Below are 20,642 nucleotides of genomic sequence, written 5' to 3' on the forward strand. Positions count from 1 at the left end.
TACGAGTCAACATTTTAAAACACTTATTAAGCACTTGCTATTGGCAAGGTAATTTAGAAGTTCAAATAAAAGAATGTGGGTACATATGAAGAAATAACAAAAGACAGAATGTGATTGTTTAAAGTATAAGAATATTTTCATTCTGACATTTATTTTATTAAATATAATCTGAGTTACATGGGAACAAAGTAGAGGGATCACTTATCTGTTTTAATGAGGCAGTCTTTCAATAATTCAAAATATAAGGCAAACCAACTGTATTCCATTATAAAGAAAAAGTCCATATTATTTTGTAGCATTATCACACAAGTAAAACACTATTTAATGTCTCCCTAATTTTCTCGTTTATTTTTTGTCTTCCTGATTTTTTTCATTCTATATGTTATTGAAGATAAACATCTATTATTTACTTTAAAAATAGTTCTAAACAATGAGAATATATCATAACTATTGAATTATAATTGACCCAACTCTGTGTGCCTATGGAATTAAAACAACCTAGATTTGTCATATAATATCAATACATTAAAAAATTTTTACTAAATAGTATGATTGAGTGGTAATATCCACTAGGATATTAGGTAAGTCATGTATAGATTTGTTCAAAAAATTATCATTTTAAAATTCAAAATTTATACATTAACAACTATTAATCAGGATGCTGTGACTTTTTGGTAGTAAAAAAACCCTATATATTTTATTATTTATTCTAGTACTTTACTTTGAGAAGTGGCTTATCTCCAATTAGAAAAATAAATATTTAATTTAAAGAAATTAACGTGTATATTTGAAGGAGACACTGTCCAATCTGGAAGAGTATGAACCTGGTAAAGATATTATACGGGGACATGTGAAAGCTGAATTAACATACATTTTTTCTGGCAAACAAAAGATTTCATTTCACTGATAACTGAAACAAAATGGAGAAATAATATGAAAGAGAGATAAGTTAAAAGAGGACAACAAAAATAAATCTGAGCTTGGAAAATACCATTCTGCATCAATTCTATCGGTGAAAGAAGATGAGAGTGAAAACAGAATATTAATGCTGTAATAAACAAATATGTTATGAATAACAGCTATAAATTAAAGATATATATTTGATATATATAATTATTGAAAAATATAAGTGAACAGGATAATAACTATTATTTTAAAAAATAAGTGTTGAAAAATTCAGGGCAAGAGATATGAAAATGAACTCAAAAATCTCAATCCAATTTTCATAATTATTCATATTCCTTATGAAATCAATTATTTGCAAATCTGATAATATTTTGCCAAATGTTTTAATTTACTCTTTCTATTATATAGCTTGATAAAATTAGAAGGAAAACATTTGTTTCCCATTGTCTGTTTTTTATACAAAAGGAGTGTCTGCTTTACTAAATGACACATTTTCTCAATGTTAATATAATCCATATATGAAATTATGTAGCTAAATATTCCTTAAGAGCACATTTGTTCTATTTTAAAAGTCTATGCTAAAATCACAACAAAAACATCTGCTCATATCTAGAAATGAAAGTATTTTTAAAACATAATTTAAATTCTATGATGTGCATATCACTCTGGAGGAAGATGAGTATTTTGAAGAAAAAATGTTCAGTTGCATTTCACAAAAAGACCTTAGTGAGCAGAGAAGTTATGAAAATAGATTTAGAATAAGAAAAGTACACAAATAGCTATATTATACATAAATACAGCTTACACTGGGTTACAATTCATTTTCTTCATACAAAACAATAATTTTGCAATAGCACCAACACTGCTTGGCAGGCGACTTAGTAAGGTGTGGGTAGCAGACAGGAAAAATGAAAATGAATTGGGCTAGAAAATGATGGCTGCTGTCAAGGATTGACACCCAAAGAGAAAGTCCAATTAAAGTTAAGAAATACAGACAGAGCAAGTCCTAGCCAGAGAAGTCCAACATCCAGAATCTGTAAGGAACTTAAACCAACAAGCAAAAAACCACCCCAGTAAAAAATGGGCAAAGGACGTGGACAGACACTTTTCAAAACAAAATATACAAGAAGCCAAGAAGCATATGAAAAAAATGCTCATCATCACTTAACAGAGAAATGCAAATCAAAAACCACAACGAGATGCCATCTCACACTGGTCAGATATTATTGAAAAATTAAAAAACAACAGATGCTGGCAAGGCTGTGGAGAAAAGGGAACACTTACTCACTGTTGGTGGGAATGTAAACTAGTTCAGCCACCATAGAAGGCAGTTTGGAGATTTCCCAAAGAACTTAAAACAGAGCTACCAACTTAAAACTTTCGTTATACCAAAAAGACATATGTACTCATAAGTTCATTGCTGCACTATTCACAATAGCAAAAACATGGAATCAAATTAGGTGCTAATGGTAGATTGGATAAAGAAAATGTAGTACATATAAACTACAGAATAAATACAGTCATGAAAAAGAATGAAATTATGTCCTTCTCAGCAACATGGATGGAGCTGGAGGCCATGATTCAAAAATTAATGCAGGATCAGAAAACTAAATACCGCGTTCTCACTTATGAGTGGGAGCTAAACATTGAGCACACATGGATATAAACCTGGGAACAATAGACACTGCAGACTACTAGAGAGTGGAGGAGAGGAAGAGGGTGTAGGTTGAAAAACTACCTATTGGATATTATCCTCCCTACCCGGATGCAATATACCCACGTAACCAAGCTGCACATGTGCCCCCTGTAACTAAAGTAAAAATTTAAATAATAATAATAAAGAAATCCAGTGTGTATTTTATACTTACATTACATTTCAATTTGGAATAGTGGAGTGTTTAATAGCCCATGTAACTAGTGGCTACCCTATTGGACAACACAGGCCTGGAGTTTTTCTGGAAGAGGACTCAAGAAACAGTTAACAGGGGTTGCCTCTCAGGAAGAAAACTAAGAGACTAGGGGTAAAAAGAGATAGCAACCTTACTTTTAACCACAAACGCGTCTGTATTGCTTGAATTATGTGTCAAGTATATGGGTTGTCTGTATAGAAAAAATACACCACAATAGACAAACATACAGACAGATTCTTTGGGCAACACTATCAACGGCAAAGCTTCAAAATCAGGGCAAACAGAAAGCAGAAACTAGGCAGAGGAAACTCACAAACAGATGAGTTTGCTATTGAGTCATGTGATTAGGTTGGTCCTAAAACAGGCTACACAATACTGCCTAGAGTGGGAGAAATATGATAGGAGTTCCTATCCAAATCAGGCTATAGACTATCTAACAATATTATGAAAATGAAACATCAATTGAGGGTTTCTCTGAGTCTCTGATTCCATTTCAAAGGCAGTTATAGTTATAATGAGTATCATGCAACATGACATTTATATATCCTTGGAATTTATCAAAGAAATGTAAGATATTTATTTTGTTTTCTTCCACTGAAACTTTGATCTTTTGAATTTACTCCTACAGGTAAAATCCTTGTCCAGTTTTGCATGGAGATAGAAGCCATGAAGCCAGGCTAGTTGAAGTAAGTCAGGCCTATGAATTGAACTGACCTTATCTTGTATCTGAGTTCCAATAACTGGGCTACTTTCCCTCCTTCCATATAAGCAAGCACCATTCTGACCATTAATTTCAGGAGCCCTTTCCTGCTCTTGTCTCTCAGGCCTAACTCCTTTTCTCAGTTACTAAAAGGAATCCATCTAATGCCGAGGTCTTTTCTCTTCAGACCAACCACTAACTGCCTACATCTCAGGGCTTGACTCTATTTTTTTTCTGATGTTGTTGGTATGTTAGTCTGGTCTTTTATTAATTAATCAAGTGAGCTTTTTCTTCCCATTATATTCTTATAATTGTGTCTGGTCTTTAGTCTCTCTGGCATTTCTCTGACCTGTCTCACTGTCCTGGAACCACGCTGAAAATACCATGCCATCTCTAACATTTGCATTCTTCATTGCACATGGTTCAGGCCATAGCCTGTGTTTGATAAATACTAATTAGCTGGATAAGGAACTAAGTGATGATGCCAAGTTGCAGGATTATTAAATTATAATTGTAAAAATTACATTTTTAAAATAAAATGAGTGAGGCAGACATAGTACCCTTAAGCCTAGTGAATATGATGTTTGATGCCAGTTATATATGTGATAGTGCTGTATTCTCTCATGAAAGGTATTTCTGAAAGTTTATTTTACCATTTTCCTCCTTTTTAATCTTAATTTTATCATTCTCCTCACTGTATTATTTTTCTGTATTTTTCTCAATGTTCTCATTTTCCAATTTTCATTATTCTTTAATGTGAGTGTGCTATTTTGTATTGTATTTTCCTCTGTATTAGTTCATTTCAAGACTTTTCTCCTTTTATTCAAAACTCTTAACCAACATAATTTAGTCTGGCACAGCATAGTGAGCTCAGCAAATATAAAAGTAAATAAATAAATAAACCTGTGCCAATTTTCTGGTTGAAATCTGAAAAAATATTACTCAAAAGGTTGACTCTCTATTATCAAAGGCATGACATTAAATAAGAATTATCTTTACAACATAGGAACTTTACCTGCTGAAGTTGGTTCTTCTTCATCTGATGCTACGATAAGAGGAAAAGGTGAAATGTGGTTGGGGTAGAAGTGAAGGGAGGGAGAAGTGGGGAGAGAGAAAGAAAGAGAAAAAGAGATATTGAGATTGAACATAAATGTATTTCACATTTCCAAACACTAACTACAAGCCCCTGACTTGTAATTTTGTGTATACATTAGAAAATTGTCATTATTTAATAACAGATTAGTGAGTATTCACATTAAATAAAAACATATATGCTCCTATACTTTAAAATATCTATTAATATTTGTTAGAAAAAAATTGAATTGTCTGAATTTGATTTTCCTCTGCAAATAAGATTGACCTTAGTTAATTTGAGTGTAAATTATTATAAATATTATTGCTGAAAAATATGGATTGTATATAACATAGAGTTACTCCACCATCAATTTTCTATTTGGCAAAGAGGAATTAAAAGTCATGGCTGATGGTCAAAAATTGTGATCCATGAGATAGAAGTTATAAGAAAGGAAGAATTAAACTTCAGCGTGACTCAAAATCACTTTGGACTTTTCTTTTTTTTTTTTTAGACGGAGTTTCACTCTTGTTGCCCAGGCTGGAGTGCAATGGCACAATCTCAGCTCACTGCAACCTCCGCCTCCTGGGTTCAAGCAATTCTCCTGTCTCGGCCTCCTCAGTAGCTGGGATTACAGGCATGCACCACCACACCTGGCTAATGTTGTATTTTTAGTAGAGATGGAGTTTCTCCATGTTGGTCAGGCTGGTCTTGAACTCCTGACCTCAGGTGATCTGCCTGCCTTGGCCTCCCAAAGTGCTGGGATTACAGGCATGAGCCACCGAACCCGGCCTGGACTTTTCTGAAACATGAAGATTCCAGTTCTCTCTCTCTCTCTCCCACTATGTGTATGTGTGTGTGTGTGTGTGTGTGTGTGTGACATACACACACTTACATATACCACACACTTCAAAATTTAGTAGTGATGATTCTGTGGTAAAGACACCAGAACCTGCATTTTAAAGAGTGACCCCAGGTGGTTCTGACTTATGTTCTGCAGCCCACATATGGATACACATAGACATTATAAAAGAGGAGGCCACAATATGAAAATACAATTTTATCCTTGGGTAGTGGTTACCAACCCTGTAAGTATATTAGAATTCCAAATTCTGGGCTCCACATAGAACTGATTGAGTCAGAATCTTTACATGGTATTAACTTGTAGCCAGGATTGAGGTATTACTAGGCAATATCAATGTAAGATAACATTAACTGTAACTCATAACAGTGTGAATCTTGTTGATTCTTGTTTTAAGAGGTAGGAAGGTTTGAGAGCAGCAAGATTCCAAGGGCAATAACCTACTGCCCTGTGTATGTGAAGGATGGAGCACAGCAATTACAAGAGTGAAAAAGAAGTTTGTCTGAAGCAGCTTCACAATTTTGCCTAGAATCCATCTATTCACTTTTATACTTCAACACACACTCTGTGAAGAAGTATTTCTGTTCTGTGCAGAACTGCAGTTTGCCCAGAATATTACCGTTGAATTATATGACACAAGCCAGTACTATTTCACTTGATTCATGAAGTTTTAAAATAAAAATTTACTCAGCTGAATTGCTTATAAAGGAACTTTGTTCCCAGCGGATTCGTTAATCAAGGTATCACTGTGTAGCCAGGGAGTGGTCTCCACTCTTTTCCGTTAAGGTTACATCTGCGCAGAGTACACATTAGACAAGCTGACTTTGTGTCCTGACAGTATTTTCCTCTCACACTGTTTGGCTCGCCTCCTTGGCACATAAAGAAATGGAGAGAGCAAACACAGTTGGCATGCATGGCGCAGAGAACATAAATATTTTAAAAGCTGTTTGCTGCTTTATCATGTCCAAAATATATCATAACATTTTCAAAGAAGAAAAAAAATGGTAGCTTCCAGGAATTCCCTTTTAGGAAAATACCACAGGGGCTTGTAGAAGTGCTGATTTAGATGAGTTATTGTTAACAAAAACCTAAAGATTCAAAAGAAAAAAAATCCTTACACTCATGGCTGGTCACTTTATGTTTGTGAACTCATTTAATTCACAAAGCAACCAATGAGATGAAAATACTTCTCATTTGATAAAGGAAAGTACAGAGGTTCAGAGTGACTGAACAATCTGTGTGAGTTCAATTTGAATTTGAGCACGTCAGTGTGACTTTAAAACTGAAATTCTTCGGCTATGCCTTATTGTCTCACAAAGTGATGATTCCGTTTCTACTTAAAGATAAAAACTAGATGACAAAGAGTTTACTGAAATTCACTAGGTACTATTTAAAGTGTTGGATCATGGGAGTGGTTATGCTCCTAATAATGTTAGCTGGACTTAAGCATAAAACTGGGGGAGAAAAGAAAGAAAAATTGATACAGAGGCTGAGGAGAGAAATCCTTTCAAGAAATGGAGTTCTTCTTTGGAAGCTTCTCCATTTTCCTTACAATCCAGGGACAGACATAGGCAGCTGAGATCCTGACTGGTTAAACAAAGCACCCTAAAGAAGTGATGTCCAAGGAAGGAAGATTGGAAGTTGCTAAGATTTTACTCTTCCATTATGTAAGAACAAGCAAGAAATTTTAGGAAGGAATTAGCAAGTACAGAAATGAAGACAATTCCAAATTTAGTAAGAGTCATAGTAATCAGAACCTTCGAAAAGCAAATCCCTCATGGCAAGCTGTGTACCAATCTACACTTGAATTTGCAATACCTGAAAGTATCTTTGTTACAAATTAACAGAATTACAGCCAGCAAATACACAACTTTGCAAAGATTTCTCTTTCTATGTAACATCTACATAGCAGTGCTTCCTTGATATGGGTAGATGTCATTAACCAATATTCACACCATTCACACTCATAAAGGCATATACACAAGGGTTAGTATTGGTAATAATTCAGCTTTAGTTATCTCTGTAGCAAAGGTAGCATTTCAGGCTAACTGCTTTACTGAACAAAACATCACGAACTATTTACAGGTGGCAACTAGAGCCCCAGAGTAAAAATAAACCTCGAAGTGGGCATTAGTTGCCTTTTTAATGACATTTCTGTGAAACAAGTATCACAGAAGGTACTATCATGCTACCCAAATGATTATTCTCTCTTCCTCTTAGAAGTCATAAAATGAGCAATTAAAATAAAAATCAGAGTCTATGGCACATGTAGTTTCTTCTAATTCTGGGAATTTAAACACATTCACCAAGAAAACCAAAAATAAGCAACCCAACAAATAAGTGTATTGCTCCACTTGGTCAGCATTTAGAAGAATGTACTGAAATTATAATGATGGTAGGAAAACAGAGAGTACAAAATATATCAGACATATAGAATTTAAGTAAGTGTAATCCTCCTATCACCCATAACAGAACCTTCCTGGGTGTCTATTAAAATTCCCCACACCTACTGAATTTGAATATTGGGTTTTAGCCCAGGCTTCTGCATTTTTTATAAGTTCTGTAGATAATCACCATGAGCACTAAATATTGAGAATTCTGACTCTAACCCATCAAAGTTTATTTCACTGGCTCTGGTACCATTGTTGGAACTACAGCAATAAATTAGTAGGCTTACAGAAAACCCTTTGCAATTTATATTCTGGTTGTTTCATGAGCTTTCAACACTGCTTTCTTGTATCATCTTCAGATTTCTTTGGGTACCTATATCAATGCTTTAGGGAAAGATGACATCTCCTTTGGATTTAATAAATGGTCTGTATCTCAGAACTAACTAAATCTGTTCCCTTTTCTTGGCCACAGTTATTGGCCTAGGTATAGGCTTATGACCCATGTGGGGACAAGGATATGTAAGGAGATATTTGTGTGTATTTAGGTGGGGAGAGGCTCTTGGAAAAAAAAAAGGCTTCCTCACTTTTCTGAGAAAGTGTCTGGAAATAACCCTTTCTCACTCCCCTTTAGATGTAGACACAGAGGCTTGTGGCCCCAGAAGTCATTGGCATGCACCTTGAAACCATGATGGGAGACAGATTTGGAAGAAAGCTGATCCTGCTCAAAGGCAGAGTGCAGAAACAAAGATATTAGAATCTTGATTATATTGTTGAGCCACTGAATCATATCAACCATGAATCCTGACCTTCCTTCGGACTTCTAGTTCTAGGGAAAATACATACTGTGTATTATTTGAGTTGAGCTTTTTGTTATTTATATCTAAATGGCATTCTGCTACAATCCTAATCAGTTTTGTTGTTCCTTCTAAAAATATATTAGAATGCATAAGAAATTAATTATCTGAGGCAGCTGAGACCAGAAGTACACACAGCCTCAGGCTATGCATTCAGTGGGCAGCTGAGATTTCAGTGCTTTATTTTTCCAGGGAGCTTACCACTATGCTTTGATACAATAAACCTATTCCTTGATTTTTAAGTTAGTCGCTCTTTTGCAGGACATTCCACCAGCGTACATGTTCCCATGTTCCTGAAGTGTGGTGGTACTTGGGAGAACAGGAAGGCATCATACAGACTCTCCTTGCCTTCCTTCCTGTCTTCCTCACTCTCTTTCTCTTTTTTTCCACAAGTATCAACTGTGAAGTACAACTACCCAGGCCCAGTGGGCTGTATATTACCCTGATACAACACAATACTATAACACTTAAGTTTCTTCATTAGACAGATTCCAGTCTCTTTGTGTGGTTTCAACAATTCTTACATATTCTGTTTTTGTCTGTTTCATTTTTCAGTGTTTTAAGTAAACTTTTATAACTTGGAAATTATACCCATCAAAAACAATTTTATACCCAGTGTGGCTTACCATCAAATAGGAAAATCTCATTATGAAATACAAAACCTACATTTCTTAGTATATTATAACATATTTTACATGTGAATGTTAATTCAGAGTGACTTATTGATCCTTTTGTTGGCTATATCATAAATTTGGTTAAGCATGTACCAAATATGTTTTGCAAGCATATAATTATCTAGTCATTAGTTATTTCCATAACCAACAAGAACTATGTATTATCGTATTCTGACAATATTTTACAATGTTTTAATCAATTGCAGTGATGCAAAAATAGCAATCATGATATTTATGCTTGATTATTTATGCCTACCCAGATGTCAAGTGCTCTAAATGTGTGTGTATGTTTGTGTGTTGAGGGGAGCAGGGGCATTACTAAAATTAGAGTAAACTATTATTTCGAATTTGTGAACTCAGTCATTAAAGAAGGATATGGAGTTGCCTCCGGAAGTATCCATGGAAGTACTGAGAGAGAGTTTTGGGTTAATTTGGTTTTTGTTTTATTATTTGTTTATCTGTTGTCCTTGGCCAATGGCCCAATTGAGATGTGACTTTGCACTTAAAGGTTGCTATTACTAACTTCTTCCCTGTGAAAAGTATAACAAAGATGATTAGTTTCCCCTGGCCAAATATTTCAGACAGCATATGATGTGGTCAAGTCTACAGTCTCAAAACTGCAGAGTATTTGGGTCACTGTGAGGCACAGCATTGGATTTGCATAGAAAATGCTTGAATAATCAAAATGTTTCCATTCTATCAACATTTTACATGCATTTTGACTCCTGTGCAAAATTTGGAGAATGGCATCCATTGAAGTATTTATAATATGTAACACATAAAACATAATCTTGTACACATGTAGTTAGCATGTAAACATATATTGAATTTTTATTAGTCTCTCCCATTAGACTAGGAGTTTCATGAGGACAGGTCTGTAGCATTTTTTTGCTCACCATTACATCCGTAGTTTTCAAAACAGTGTCTGGAACACTGGAGGAACTGAATAAATATTTGTTGAAAGAAAAGATGCACAAATGTTTAATACAGTCATTTGTATTAAATAAAGCTCAGCTGCTTCATTTTGTAATATTATTAAATTCATCAAAGAAAGCCTTATATCTCTGTATATGTTTCATCATATAAATATATAGATAATCATATATAGTTTCTATAGCTATATGTCGTTACATAAATCAGATTTTCCTTCTTGGGGTAGGAAGGAAACAATATAATTGTTATAAAGACAATGGTTTCTCTAAAGACCATTAGATTATCTCATGAAAAATTAAATCTGTGATTTTTAAACTAACTCAGAAAACATGAAACTATGATTTATTAATTAAGTAGATTCATTTAAATAGAACCACAAAATGTACTTTTAATGTTTAGTAGTGATATAGTTTACATGGGTTTTACAATGTATTTACACAGTGAATCATTTTAACAGTGATTAGCGGTGCATTTGTGATTCTCTCATTTTAGAAAGAGGTATAAATGAGAAAAATAACAGAAAAGAATGCAAGCTTTGGGTTCATTTTCTGCCACTGAGTAAGAAAACTAAAACTAAACTGAACAAAAACACAAATTTTATAAAAGTAAGCCAGAGTATTGGGAAGCTGGAAAGTAATATGACTCAAGTAGCCTACATTCATATCCCAGCTGTTACTAAAGAGTCTTTGAGAACATAATTAGGACAAATTCGCTTATTTAAAGGAAGTAGTAAATATCTTTAAGTTAGGTGATTTGATATCACAAGGGGACTTACAATTCAATATTTTGGTGTATCTATTCAATTGTCCTTAAATATCCTTTGTTTATTAAATGTGCCCTTCCTCCCTATCCAAGCCCATACCATCCTTGTTGACTAAATTCAAGTTTCACCACCTTCAACTCCTTAGTATTTATTTCAGTCTCCAGATATTCCCTTCTACCCCCACTACCTTTTAAACTATAACCTAAAGCCAGTTCTAAACAGAATGGTACATAATATTTTCCAGCCTTGTTTCCCAAGCTGGACATTATTCTTCCTTGGAGGGCAAATGTTTTAATTTTGCATAGTGTATTTAATTGGTCCTGAGTAAATATTTTTGGAAAGCTGTCCAATTTTAAATTCAGAAAAAGAAGTCCATAGGTAAATTTAATGACTGTTTTTACCCTTTTTTTTTAGCTTTGTAAAATGAGGATTGAAAATTAAACCTAAGAAAATTCATGGGCAAATAAAAAGAAGAAACTTGTAAGGGATAAAGCAGATCAAAAGTTAATATAAATGATTTCTCAGATTTATCCATTTTTAATAAAATTAATAAATTCATAATCTTTTTGAAAATTTAATATAGGAAAGGGGGAATCATTAATTCTAGAATGAGAATGCTGTTTAATGTCACTAGAGGAGCCATGAAGCTGAGGTTACCAGCTCACTAGATATGAATTTCAGATGGTCACAGCATCCACGTTATTTTGTTTCACAGCACCTGACAGCAGGAAGCTGATACTCTCAGGCTCCTTTATGTTCTATGGATTTCTGCTTTATTTATGTGTGGGAGACTACTCACTTCAACCTCAATTCATTTCCATAAGCCTGGACAAATGAGCTAATCTAAAAAGCAAATCTGTTAAAACCAAAAGAACAGAAAACTAACAAGTAATGAATTGATCAGCAATACTGACACAAATCTCAGTGACAGTATCCACTTAAGAAAACCACAGAATCATTGCACATAAAATGTTAATGCTGGACAAGACTTAATGATTAAGAGTGTTGGCAAAAAAAATCCATTGGTACAATGGGTTAAGGTTTGCATTAGAAAATAGAAGTATATTTATTAAATCACCGAAATTACCAACTAAAAACTCACCACAAGCAGAATTTTGAAGTAAATGGATATGGCATAATTTGTTTAACTAAGTCTTTAGTGAATAATACTTGGATGAATTCCAGGATTTCTGTCTTATAAATGAGGTTTCAATAAATAATCAGATTTCATTTGAATCATGGTAGAAACAAAGGAAATAAATTATCTAATACTTTTATTAAATAAAGTCCATAATCCTAAACACAATGTAAAATATTTGCTTTTTGTAAGAAAGATTTTTAAAAGATCCTCTTTGATGCCATTCTGTTTGATGCCATCAGCCTATTTTTTTAAAAAAAGAACTATGCTTCTTAAATATATTGGATGATATTATATTGCTGCCATTTTCCTGTGAATGTTACTCTCTTGCTTAAATAAAGTTACCATTAACAGAGATACAGTAAAACTTCCAATGTCTGATGTCCAGTAGCACAAAACACAGAGACAAACAAATGACTGATCCATGTGCCTGGCAGATGCAGCCTTAGACCAATTACTGGTTTCTCTGCCCATGATCCCACCCCAGCAGAGATGATTAGGGCTGAATACTGAATATTCTGTGTCTTCTGAGATATAAATAATATAAAATTTCAATGCATTTAAAAAATAAATGGTGATGAATTTAAAGATAGAAAATCACTTCATGATAGAATCTTGGCAAACAGTGTGTGTGTGTGTGTTTGTGTGTGTGTGTGTGTCACAATCAAATATTTCATATGGTTACAGTTATTTCAAACATGACTTTTTACCATTTTAATATCTGTGAGGTCTTTTAGTAAAATATCATTGCCTTTTCATTGCTTATATTCCAAAATAATTCAGAAATTTTACGATGGCTTTGAAATGATATATTCTCAAAATATAGATCCACACATTTGGCTTAATTAAAATATATTTTGAAATTCAAAAGATGAAGGGGGAAGAAAAAAAAAAAACAGTGGGCAGGTCTAACTTGAAGAAAGATGAGATATTTCTGTGAAATCCGTACGTGTCATTTTGGTCAGGGGGAATTATCTTTTTCATGTAGTTTTAACTCATCTCAAGGACACTAACTATAAGAGATAAAGCACAATTTCTGCTTAATTACATAGAGCTAATCTAATGTGCTACTGCCTTATGTAACAGTGAGTTAATGACTGCGTTAGAGGATTTTTTTTCTTCCTGTTACAATAGGAGCTAAAATCAAATGTTTTCTTTTCAGAATCATTAGGACCTTCTTTAAAGGAAAAGAGTGTATCCACATTCAGGTGTTAATCATATAACATTGACAATGTAATTTTCCTACCTGCAAAACCTGTCTCCCTAGGCTAAATTTCTCCTTAACTGGAATGTCTTTAAAGAACTCAACTGATAAAAAAGTAGACAGGTCTAACTTTGTCAATGAAATTGAATAAAAGTGCAGGGCTATTCAGGGTGGGCCCACATCACATTTTTCTTATCTTTTAGAATATTTTCAAGTTTTGAATGCAAACTATTAATTTCTACCCTTCTAACAGGTCCAATCTGCCGACCAAAAAATCTATATATCTTTCAAAACTTCTAGAGGGAGGGAACTCAAAATCTCATCAAGGAACATGTCATATCTCTCTCCCAGAGCTCACCTCTAGAAAACAATGGACTAATGAGGCCCATTCTTTGACAGGTCGGTCATTCAAATATTTAAAAGCTATTGTAATTCTTTTCTTAACTGAGATAAATACCCCTACTTAATTTTACATATTATGGTATATACACCCTAGTCATCATTTTTGTTGACCTACTCTTGATAAACTCAAATTTGATAACGTATTTTAAAATACAGTAACAAGAATGGAAGCAGTACTCCAGATGTGATCTAACTAGCACAAAATACAATGTTGTTATTACCTGTCTTGTTTAGGCTGCTTTATAACAACCAGAAATCCAACATTGTAAAGAATTAATTTCCTTTCCATCCCTCCTTCAGCTACATCTTTTTTTTTATACTTTAAGTTCTAGGGTACATGTGCACAACGTGCAGGTTTGTTACATATGTATACATGTGCCATCACCGTATGTTTATTGCAGCACTATTCACAATAGCAAAGACTTGGAACCTTCAGCTACATCTTATGGACCAATTCCTAAAGTACTTGGAACTGGTAATCTTATCTTCTTCCTGCGTAAAGACAAGATTAGTCAGAGGAGGTCATGCTTGGGGTTGAGTCAAGGGAGAATATAACTGGCATGCAAACAATGTCAAAGTTTATCTTTGCAAGGGGAAGAAATGCAAAATTTTGCAACAAAGAAAAGCCTTAAAGACATACTTTCAATCTTTTGCTTTCTCTCTAGCAAAGAATGTAGTTTGCATATATTTCACATGTAGTTGATCAAAGTCCACAGACAGGAAAACCAAACATTTGTTCTAATGGAAACAATTTCCTTAGTGTCCAAAACTAGGTGGGTATCCAGCAGAATATAAATATTTTGTAGCTTCTCATAAAATTTTTCATGTCAACTGACATTTCTAGTTGTAGATGTTTCTCCTGGAAACCAGCTTTAAAACTTTACAGCTGTTTCTCCCAATAACTAATTTCTGGTTAAAAATTCTAGATTAAAAATTAGCATCAATTTCAGTCAACGAGCCACATTCAGCCCTTTCCAAATCAACTACCTATTAGACCAAGTCCTGTCGAAAATAAAATAATTAATAAATCAAAAAATAAATTTATCTTGGAGGCAGAATAAAAATGTAATAGAAAAATGTACAATTTAAACAACATAATACTCAAAAGAAAAGCCTGAGGTAGTACTTAAATTTTGTTCAGATAAGAGCTTTGTGTTCTTTTGTTTTTATGATTACACACTTCAATAATATATTATCAAGGGAAGTTATAGAGTCATATTTATGGGATAATTTTGGAAATAACATTGAAAAGTATACTTTGGTTCAAGGAGATGAATAGAGGCTCTATATCAAGGGTCTCCAACTCCCCTGGGGCATGAACCGCTATGGGTCCGTGGCCTGTTAGAAACCCGGCTGCCCAACAGAAAATGAGCCTGAGCCCCACCTCCTGTCAGATCAGCAGCAGCAATAGATTCTCATAGGAGCAGGAACCCTATTGTGAACTGCGTATGTGAGTTATCTAGGGTGTGGCCTCCTTAATCTAATGCCTGATGATCTGAGGTGGAACAGTTTCATCCTGAAACCACTCCCCAACCACCGGTCCATGGAAAAAACTGTCTTCCACGAAACTGGTTCCTGGTGCCAAAAAGGTTGGGGACCACAGCTCTACAGAATACAGATCCACATTACCTTCCTGGTCTTGCTCCCAATCCTCCCCATAAACACCTTATAAACTGAGCAACCACTAATGCTAATTCTTCTAGAAAGTTTCCCCATGTCTCCTATTTTTGTGCTTTTTTATCATTCTATATTTGCTTAAAATGTTCCAATATCATAGTGTCTACAGATTAAGTAAATTTCCATCTCGGCTCATCTCAAAAGCCATAAAATCTGATTCCTAGGACAGGAAGTGATCTTTCCCCATTTGATACCCATAGCACTTTGTTCCCCTCTGATGATAATTATTTTCTGCATTGTATAATGATTACTGATATGCCTGTCTTACCCTTTCTCAAATTTAAGTATTTAAAAGGCAGAGCCTTTATCATCAGGTCATAGAGAAAGGGTGGATCACAAGCTCTGCATGAAGGCTCAATACACATTTGTTAAATGGAAGATCCTAATGTTTTTTTTTCCCCTATGATTCCATCTTTATGCAAAACCACAAAAAGCTTATTGTTGATCTATCATATCCAAGAAAGCAATATTAATGTGCTGTCATAAATTCCAACTTGGTATTTATTATACCTTTACAGGATTCCCATTTTGCAATCTTATAAAGAAAAAAATCAATTCATAACTTATTTGCTCTAAGCATAAGGAAAGCTAGATTCCTAAAGGACTGATTCCTAATTATGCAAGCATTATTTATATTACTCATAAATTTCATATAATAAAAAATAGGGCTTTCTTTTTCCCATATGAAATGATTTGTCAAATTATATGTTGAAGGAAAGAAATTTGTTGAAAAATTAAAAGCTGACAACTAAATTGCCCCCAGTTTGTGTATTCATGCACAAACAGGAAAAAAAACCTGACATAAAAATAACAGGTCAGTACTTATTGGACATTTCAATAATTTTATTAATGACTAAAATGATGAAAGAATAGTCAGAGGCTTAGATGTTTGATTTCTGCACATAGCTTTAAAATAGTATATGAGGTTTAATTATTTATATCACTTAATTAGTAACTCCTGGGTGGCATTTATAAGCCAGACACTGTTTTAAGATCCTTACATATATTGAATCATTTAATTTACACAAAAGCAGCCAGGCGCGGTGGCTCACGCCTATAATCCCAGCACTTTGACTGGCCGAGGTGGGCGGATCACGAGGTCAGGAAATCGAGACCATCTTGGCTAAAATAGTGAAACCCCGTCTCTACTAAAAGTACAAAAAAAAAATTAGCCAGGAGTGGTGGTGGGCGCCTGTAGTCCCAGCTACTCGGGAGGCTGAGGCAGGAGAATGGCGTGAATCTGGGAGGCGGAGCTTGCAGTGAGCCGAGATCACGCCACTGCACTCCAGCCTGCGCAGCAGAGCGAGACTCCGTCTCAAAAAAAAAAAAAAAAAAAAAAAAAAAATTTACACAAAAACCCTTTGAAGTTGGTACTGTTACCCCAATTTTACAGATGAGGAGAGTAAGGTGGAGAGAGATTAAGTAACTTGCTCAAAGTCACAGACTTAGCAAACAGAAGTACCAAGATTTCAACTCAGCCTGGCTAGCTTCTTAACCACACCCCCATGACGCTGTCCTTTAAAGAATGTGTTCTTTCAGATATTTACACACTACAGAATTCCAGTAGAGCATGCTCAGCATGTAAGAAACACTGGAATTAGAAGTATTATTTTTGGCTGGGTGCTGTCGCTCATGCCTGTAATCTCAACATTTGAGGAGGCTGAGGTGGGCAGATTGCTTGAGCCCAGAAGTTCAAGATCAGCCTGGGCGACGTGGCAAAACCCTGTCTCTACACAAAGTACAAAAATTAACCAGGCTTGGTGGAGTGTACCTGTAGTCTCAGCTACTTGGGAGGCTGAGGTGGGAGGATCACTTGAGCCCTGGACATTGAGGCTGCAGTGAGCCATGATTGCATCATTGCACTCCAGCATAGGCAACAGAGACCCCATCTCTAAAAAAAAAAAACAAAACAAAAAAAAAAACTTCCAAACCAACAAACAAAAAGAAATATTATTATTATTATTTCTTCGGGTTTGAAAGTATCCCTCCCCATATGTGCAACAGGCACAGCTTAATTTGAACACAAGCACTGCAGTGTGCAAAAAGCATGGAACAAAATTGTAGGTTTAACACCTGTTCTTCCACTGAGCAGGAATCAATGACCTTGGTCTAATCATTACATTTATCACAGAATCCCCTTCCCGTTTAACACTGACATTGATATTAGCTCCCTTGTTTATTTCCAGGTTATTTTACGTGTGTGTGTGTGTGTGTGTGTGTGTGTGTAAAAATGAATGGTGCACTCTGAAAATACAGGCAAAATTAAAGGGAAAAGAGTGAGGAAAAAAGTCTTTGTCTTTGGCATTACGGTGACTGATAAACTGCATACAAAGACTATCTGCCCACACACTTCAGTGTTTATCACTGGATGTCCTAATAACCAGCAGGGCTCATTGAGAAGTGAGCTTTACTACAGTAGTTGTGGGACAGGAAAGCATTGTGGAAAGTAATACAGCTGGACCTCCATATTTAAGAAGTAATGAAATCTAACCTTGGAAGCCAGAGGCTGTTCTGTGATGCACTCCAATTTATCTATTGCCTGAAGAGCCAAAGTCATTGGTTAAAAGATAGCTAAGTTGACACAAACAGCGTGTGTCTTGTTCTTGAAAATGTTCGTAGCTCCTTGTGTAGATGAGTAACAATAATGAGTTCTGTGTCCAGTGGCTCCCTGTGATTTGGATGAAGCACTTCTGGTTTGATTTCACAATGAAACCTTAGCAGATAAAGACATTGTGGGGTTATATGAACACACTGTATTAAAAAGGTGTTAATTCTTATTTGAAATTTGCTATATGTTCCAAGGATTAATACTTAAGAAAACAAATATCTTTACTGGGTTCTATCTCTGGCTGAGAGACTGAAATTTTGCCCTCCCTATTTTTCCTTCCAGGCCTTGATTAAAATAAAAAGAAGATAACAATAAATATTGATTGTTGTCTATTTTAAATCATAGCTTGGTTAATTTTATACTCTCAAAGGCCAAAATTAAATATAATCTGGAAATGATTCAGCCGAATTCTACTCTCATTATATAACTCATTTAAAAGTTGTTACTCATGTACTTTAAGCAATATGGATTATGGAATTTTCTTCACATAAATACTTTGATATATGTTAAACAATAAGTTGTCTTACAGTACAAAGTCACCTTGAGATGTAACCTAGTTTTTCTATGGCTCCAGGGAAGGTGGCCAAACAAAACTCCACAAACAATGACTTCTACTTTAAGCTCTTTGACAAAGAATCCATGCCTCTATTTCATCTCAGTAACCCTTATGCTTTATTCTAGTAATTCCTCATATCAAATAGCATGATTCTAGCACATAGGAAGTACCAATAAGATTTGTATTAGATGCTACACCAGGAGTCTGCAAAATTTTCAAGAAATTAATCCAACCTATCCAAACACTTATGTATTTATTTACTTATTTAGTTAGTTTGAAGCAGTCTCTCTCTTTTGCCAGGTTGGAGTACAGTGGCATGATCTCAGCTCACTGCAACCTCTGCCTCCCAGGTTCAAGCGATTCTCATTTCAGCCTCCTGAGAAGCGGGGATTACAGGTGTGCACCACCACGGCTGGCTTTTTTTTTTTTTTTTGTATTTTTAGTAGAGATAAGGTTTTACCATGTTGGCCAGGCTGGTCTTAAACCCCTGAACTCAAGTGAACTGCCCGCCTTGGTCTCCCAAAGTGCTGGGATTACAGGCATGAGCCACCACTCCAGGCCAAAACATTTATTTTCAATGAATTCTTAAAGTATCATATCTTTTTCTTCATTCCATCTTCTGTGTTACTAGTAGTATGAGGAGAAATGAGAGCAAAGGCTGTGTCATTCATCCATTAGCCCTTTACTTTCTTTGTCCACTTACCCCAAGCTTTCTTTGTCCACTTACCCTAAGCCTGTTCCATACTTTAGATTGGGGTCCTACCAGTCCGTGGCCTGTTATGAACCAGGCAGTAGGTGAATGAGCATCACTGCATGAGCTCCGCCTCCCATCAGATCAGCAGCAGCATTAAATTCTCATAAGAACACAAACTATTGTGAACTGCATATGCAAGGGATGTAGGTTGCGTGCTCCTTATGAGAATCTAATGCCAACCCACCTTCTGTGGCAAAATTGTCTTTCACGAAACCCAGTCCTTGGTACCAGAGAGGATGGGGACTGCTGCTGTAGATGCTCTAAAACATTATTTAAGCTTTGTTTGATTAAATGCTTATTCCTTCTCTTAACGGTCTTGATTTTAGAGAATGTCCCTTTCTTTATAGTTTTTATTAACTAAACTCTTCACTCTTCTTTATATATGCCTAGTTCTAGTTTACTCTTTTTTAAATGTTTTATGGCCTACTACAGTAATCAAATGTTTGAATGAAAATTAAAGGAGATATAATCACATTATTTAAAAAATATATTTGATAGGATAACAATCTCTTTTTTTCTCTTCATGTGTATTTTTCTTTTCCTATTATACAGATCAAATAACTCCAAATTTATATTACTATGAATAAGTGAGCATAAGTCCATTACACTTCCTCTTCATTATAAATCTCGATTTCTCTGATGATAACATTTCAACACTTTGTCATAACTGCTTAAAAGTTAATGTTTTTTTAAATGACTTGCTTTATTTGGATACCATAGTTTGTGGTGCAAATAACTTAATCTAAAGGAAATTACAATGGGTATAATTTCCTAGAATAAAGAAATGGTTTCATGTTGAAAATCAATGAAGAAGATGAAATCAAGTAACAGAATGAAAGATTGTAAAGATTTTTGGCATATTTTACATAGTATCATATAAGTGATTTGTGAGTCTTCTATAGATTGCTTTTCCATGAAAGGGAAAAGCTGGAAGATAAAATCTTTCCAGAGATTAATGCTAAATTTGCCACTGTGGCCTATCACTTTGAATTTGTAATTTTCATTTTCATAAGTGTATAGAATTATACATTTTGGCTGTGCCACAAGTGATTTCAGGTTAGGAATAAAAGGGCAATTTGATATTACCTTCAATTTTCACCTTGCTATTTTTTCAATAATTTTTTCTAAAATGTAAAAAAAAAAAAAAAAATCTAAGTTTTTCCTTAAGAGATTTTACCTTTTTACTCCTTATAAAAATAATTGAAGAGCTTTGGCTAAAGCCAATGTGATCAGAATTTG

General features: G+C 34.7%; 1 protein-coding gene across 5 annotated transcripts in view; it reads right to left on the reverse strand.

The window, feature by feature from the left end:
* The window catches only part of EDIL3 (EGF like repeats and discoidin domains 3), a 450,915-nt gene that overhangs the window by 289,626 nt on the left and 140,647 nt on the right, over positions 1-20,642 (reverse strand). For 3 of the 5 annotated variants that reach the window (XM_063664954.1, XM_054489176.2, XM_063664956.1), the window contains exon 3: positions 4,532-4,561. The exons of the other annotated variants lie outside the window; for them this stretch is intronic. In XM_063664954.1, coding sequence (XP_063521024.1) covers positions 4,532-4,561 — 30 coding nt within the window. The remainder of the gene's footprint in view (positions 1-4,531; positions 4,562-20,642) is intronic. 5 annotated transcript variants of the gene reach the window in all.

The sequence above is a fragment of the Pongo pygmaeus genome, chromosome 4 (assembly GCF_028885625.2).
Source record: "Pongo pygmaeus isolate AG05252 chromosome 4, NHGRI_mPonPyg2-v2.0_pri, whole genome shotgun sequence".
NCBI classification, from domain to species: Eukaryota; Metazoa; Chordata; class Mammalia; order Primates; family Hominidae; genus Pongo; species Pongo pygmaeus.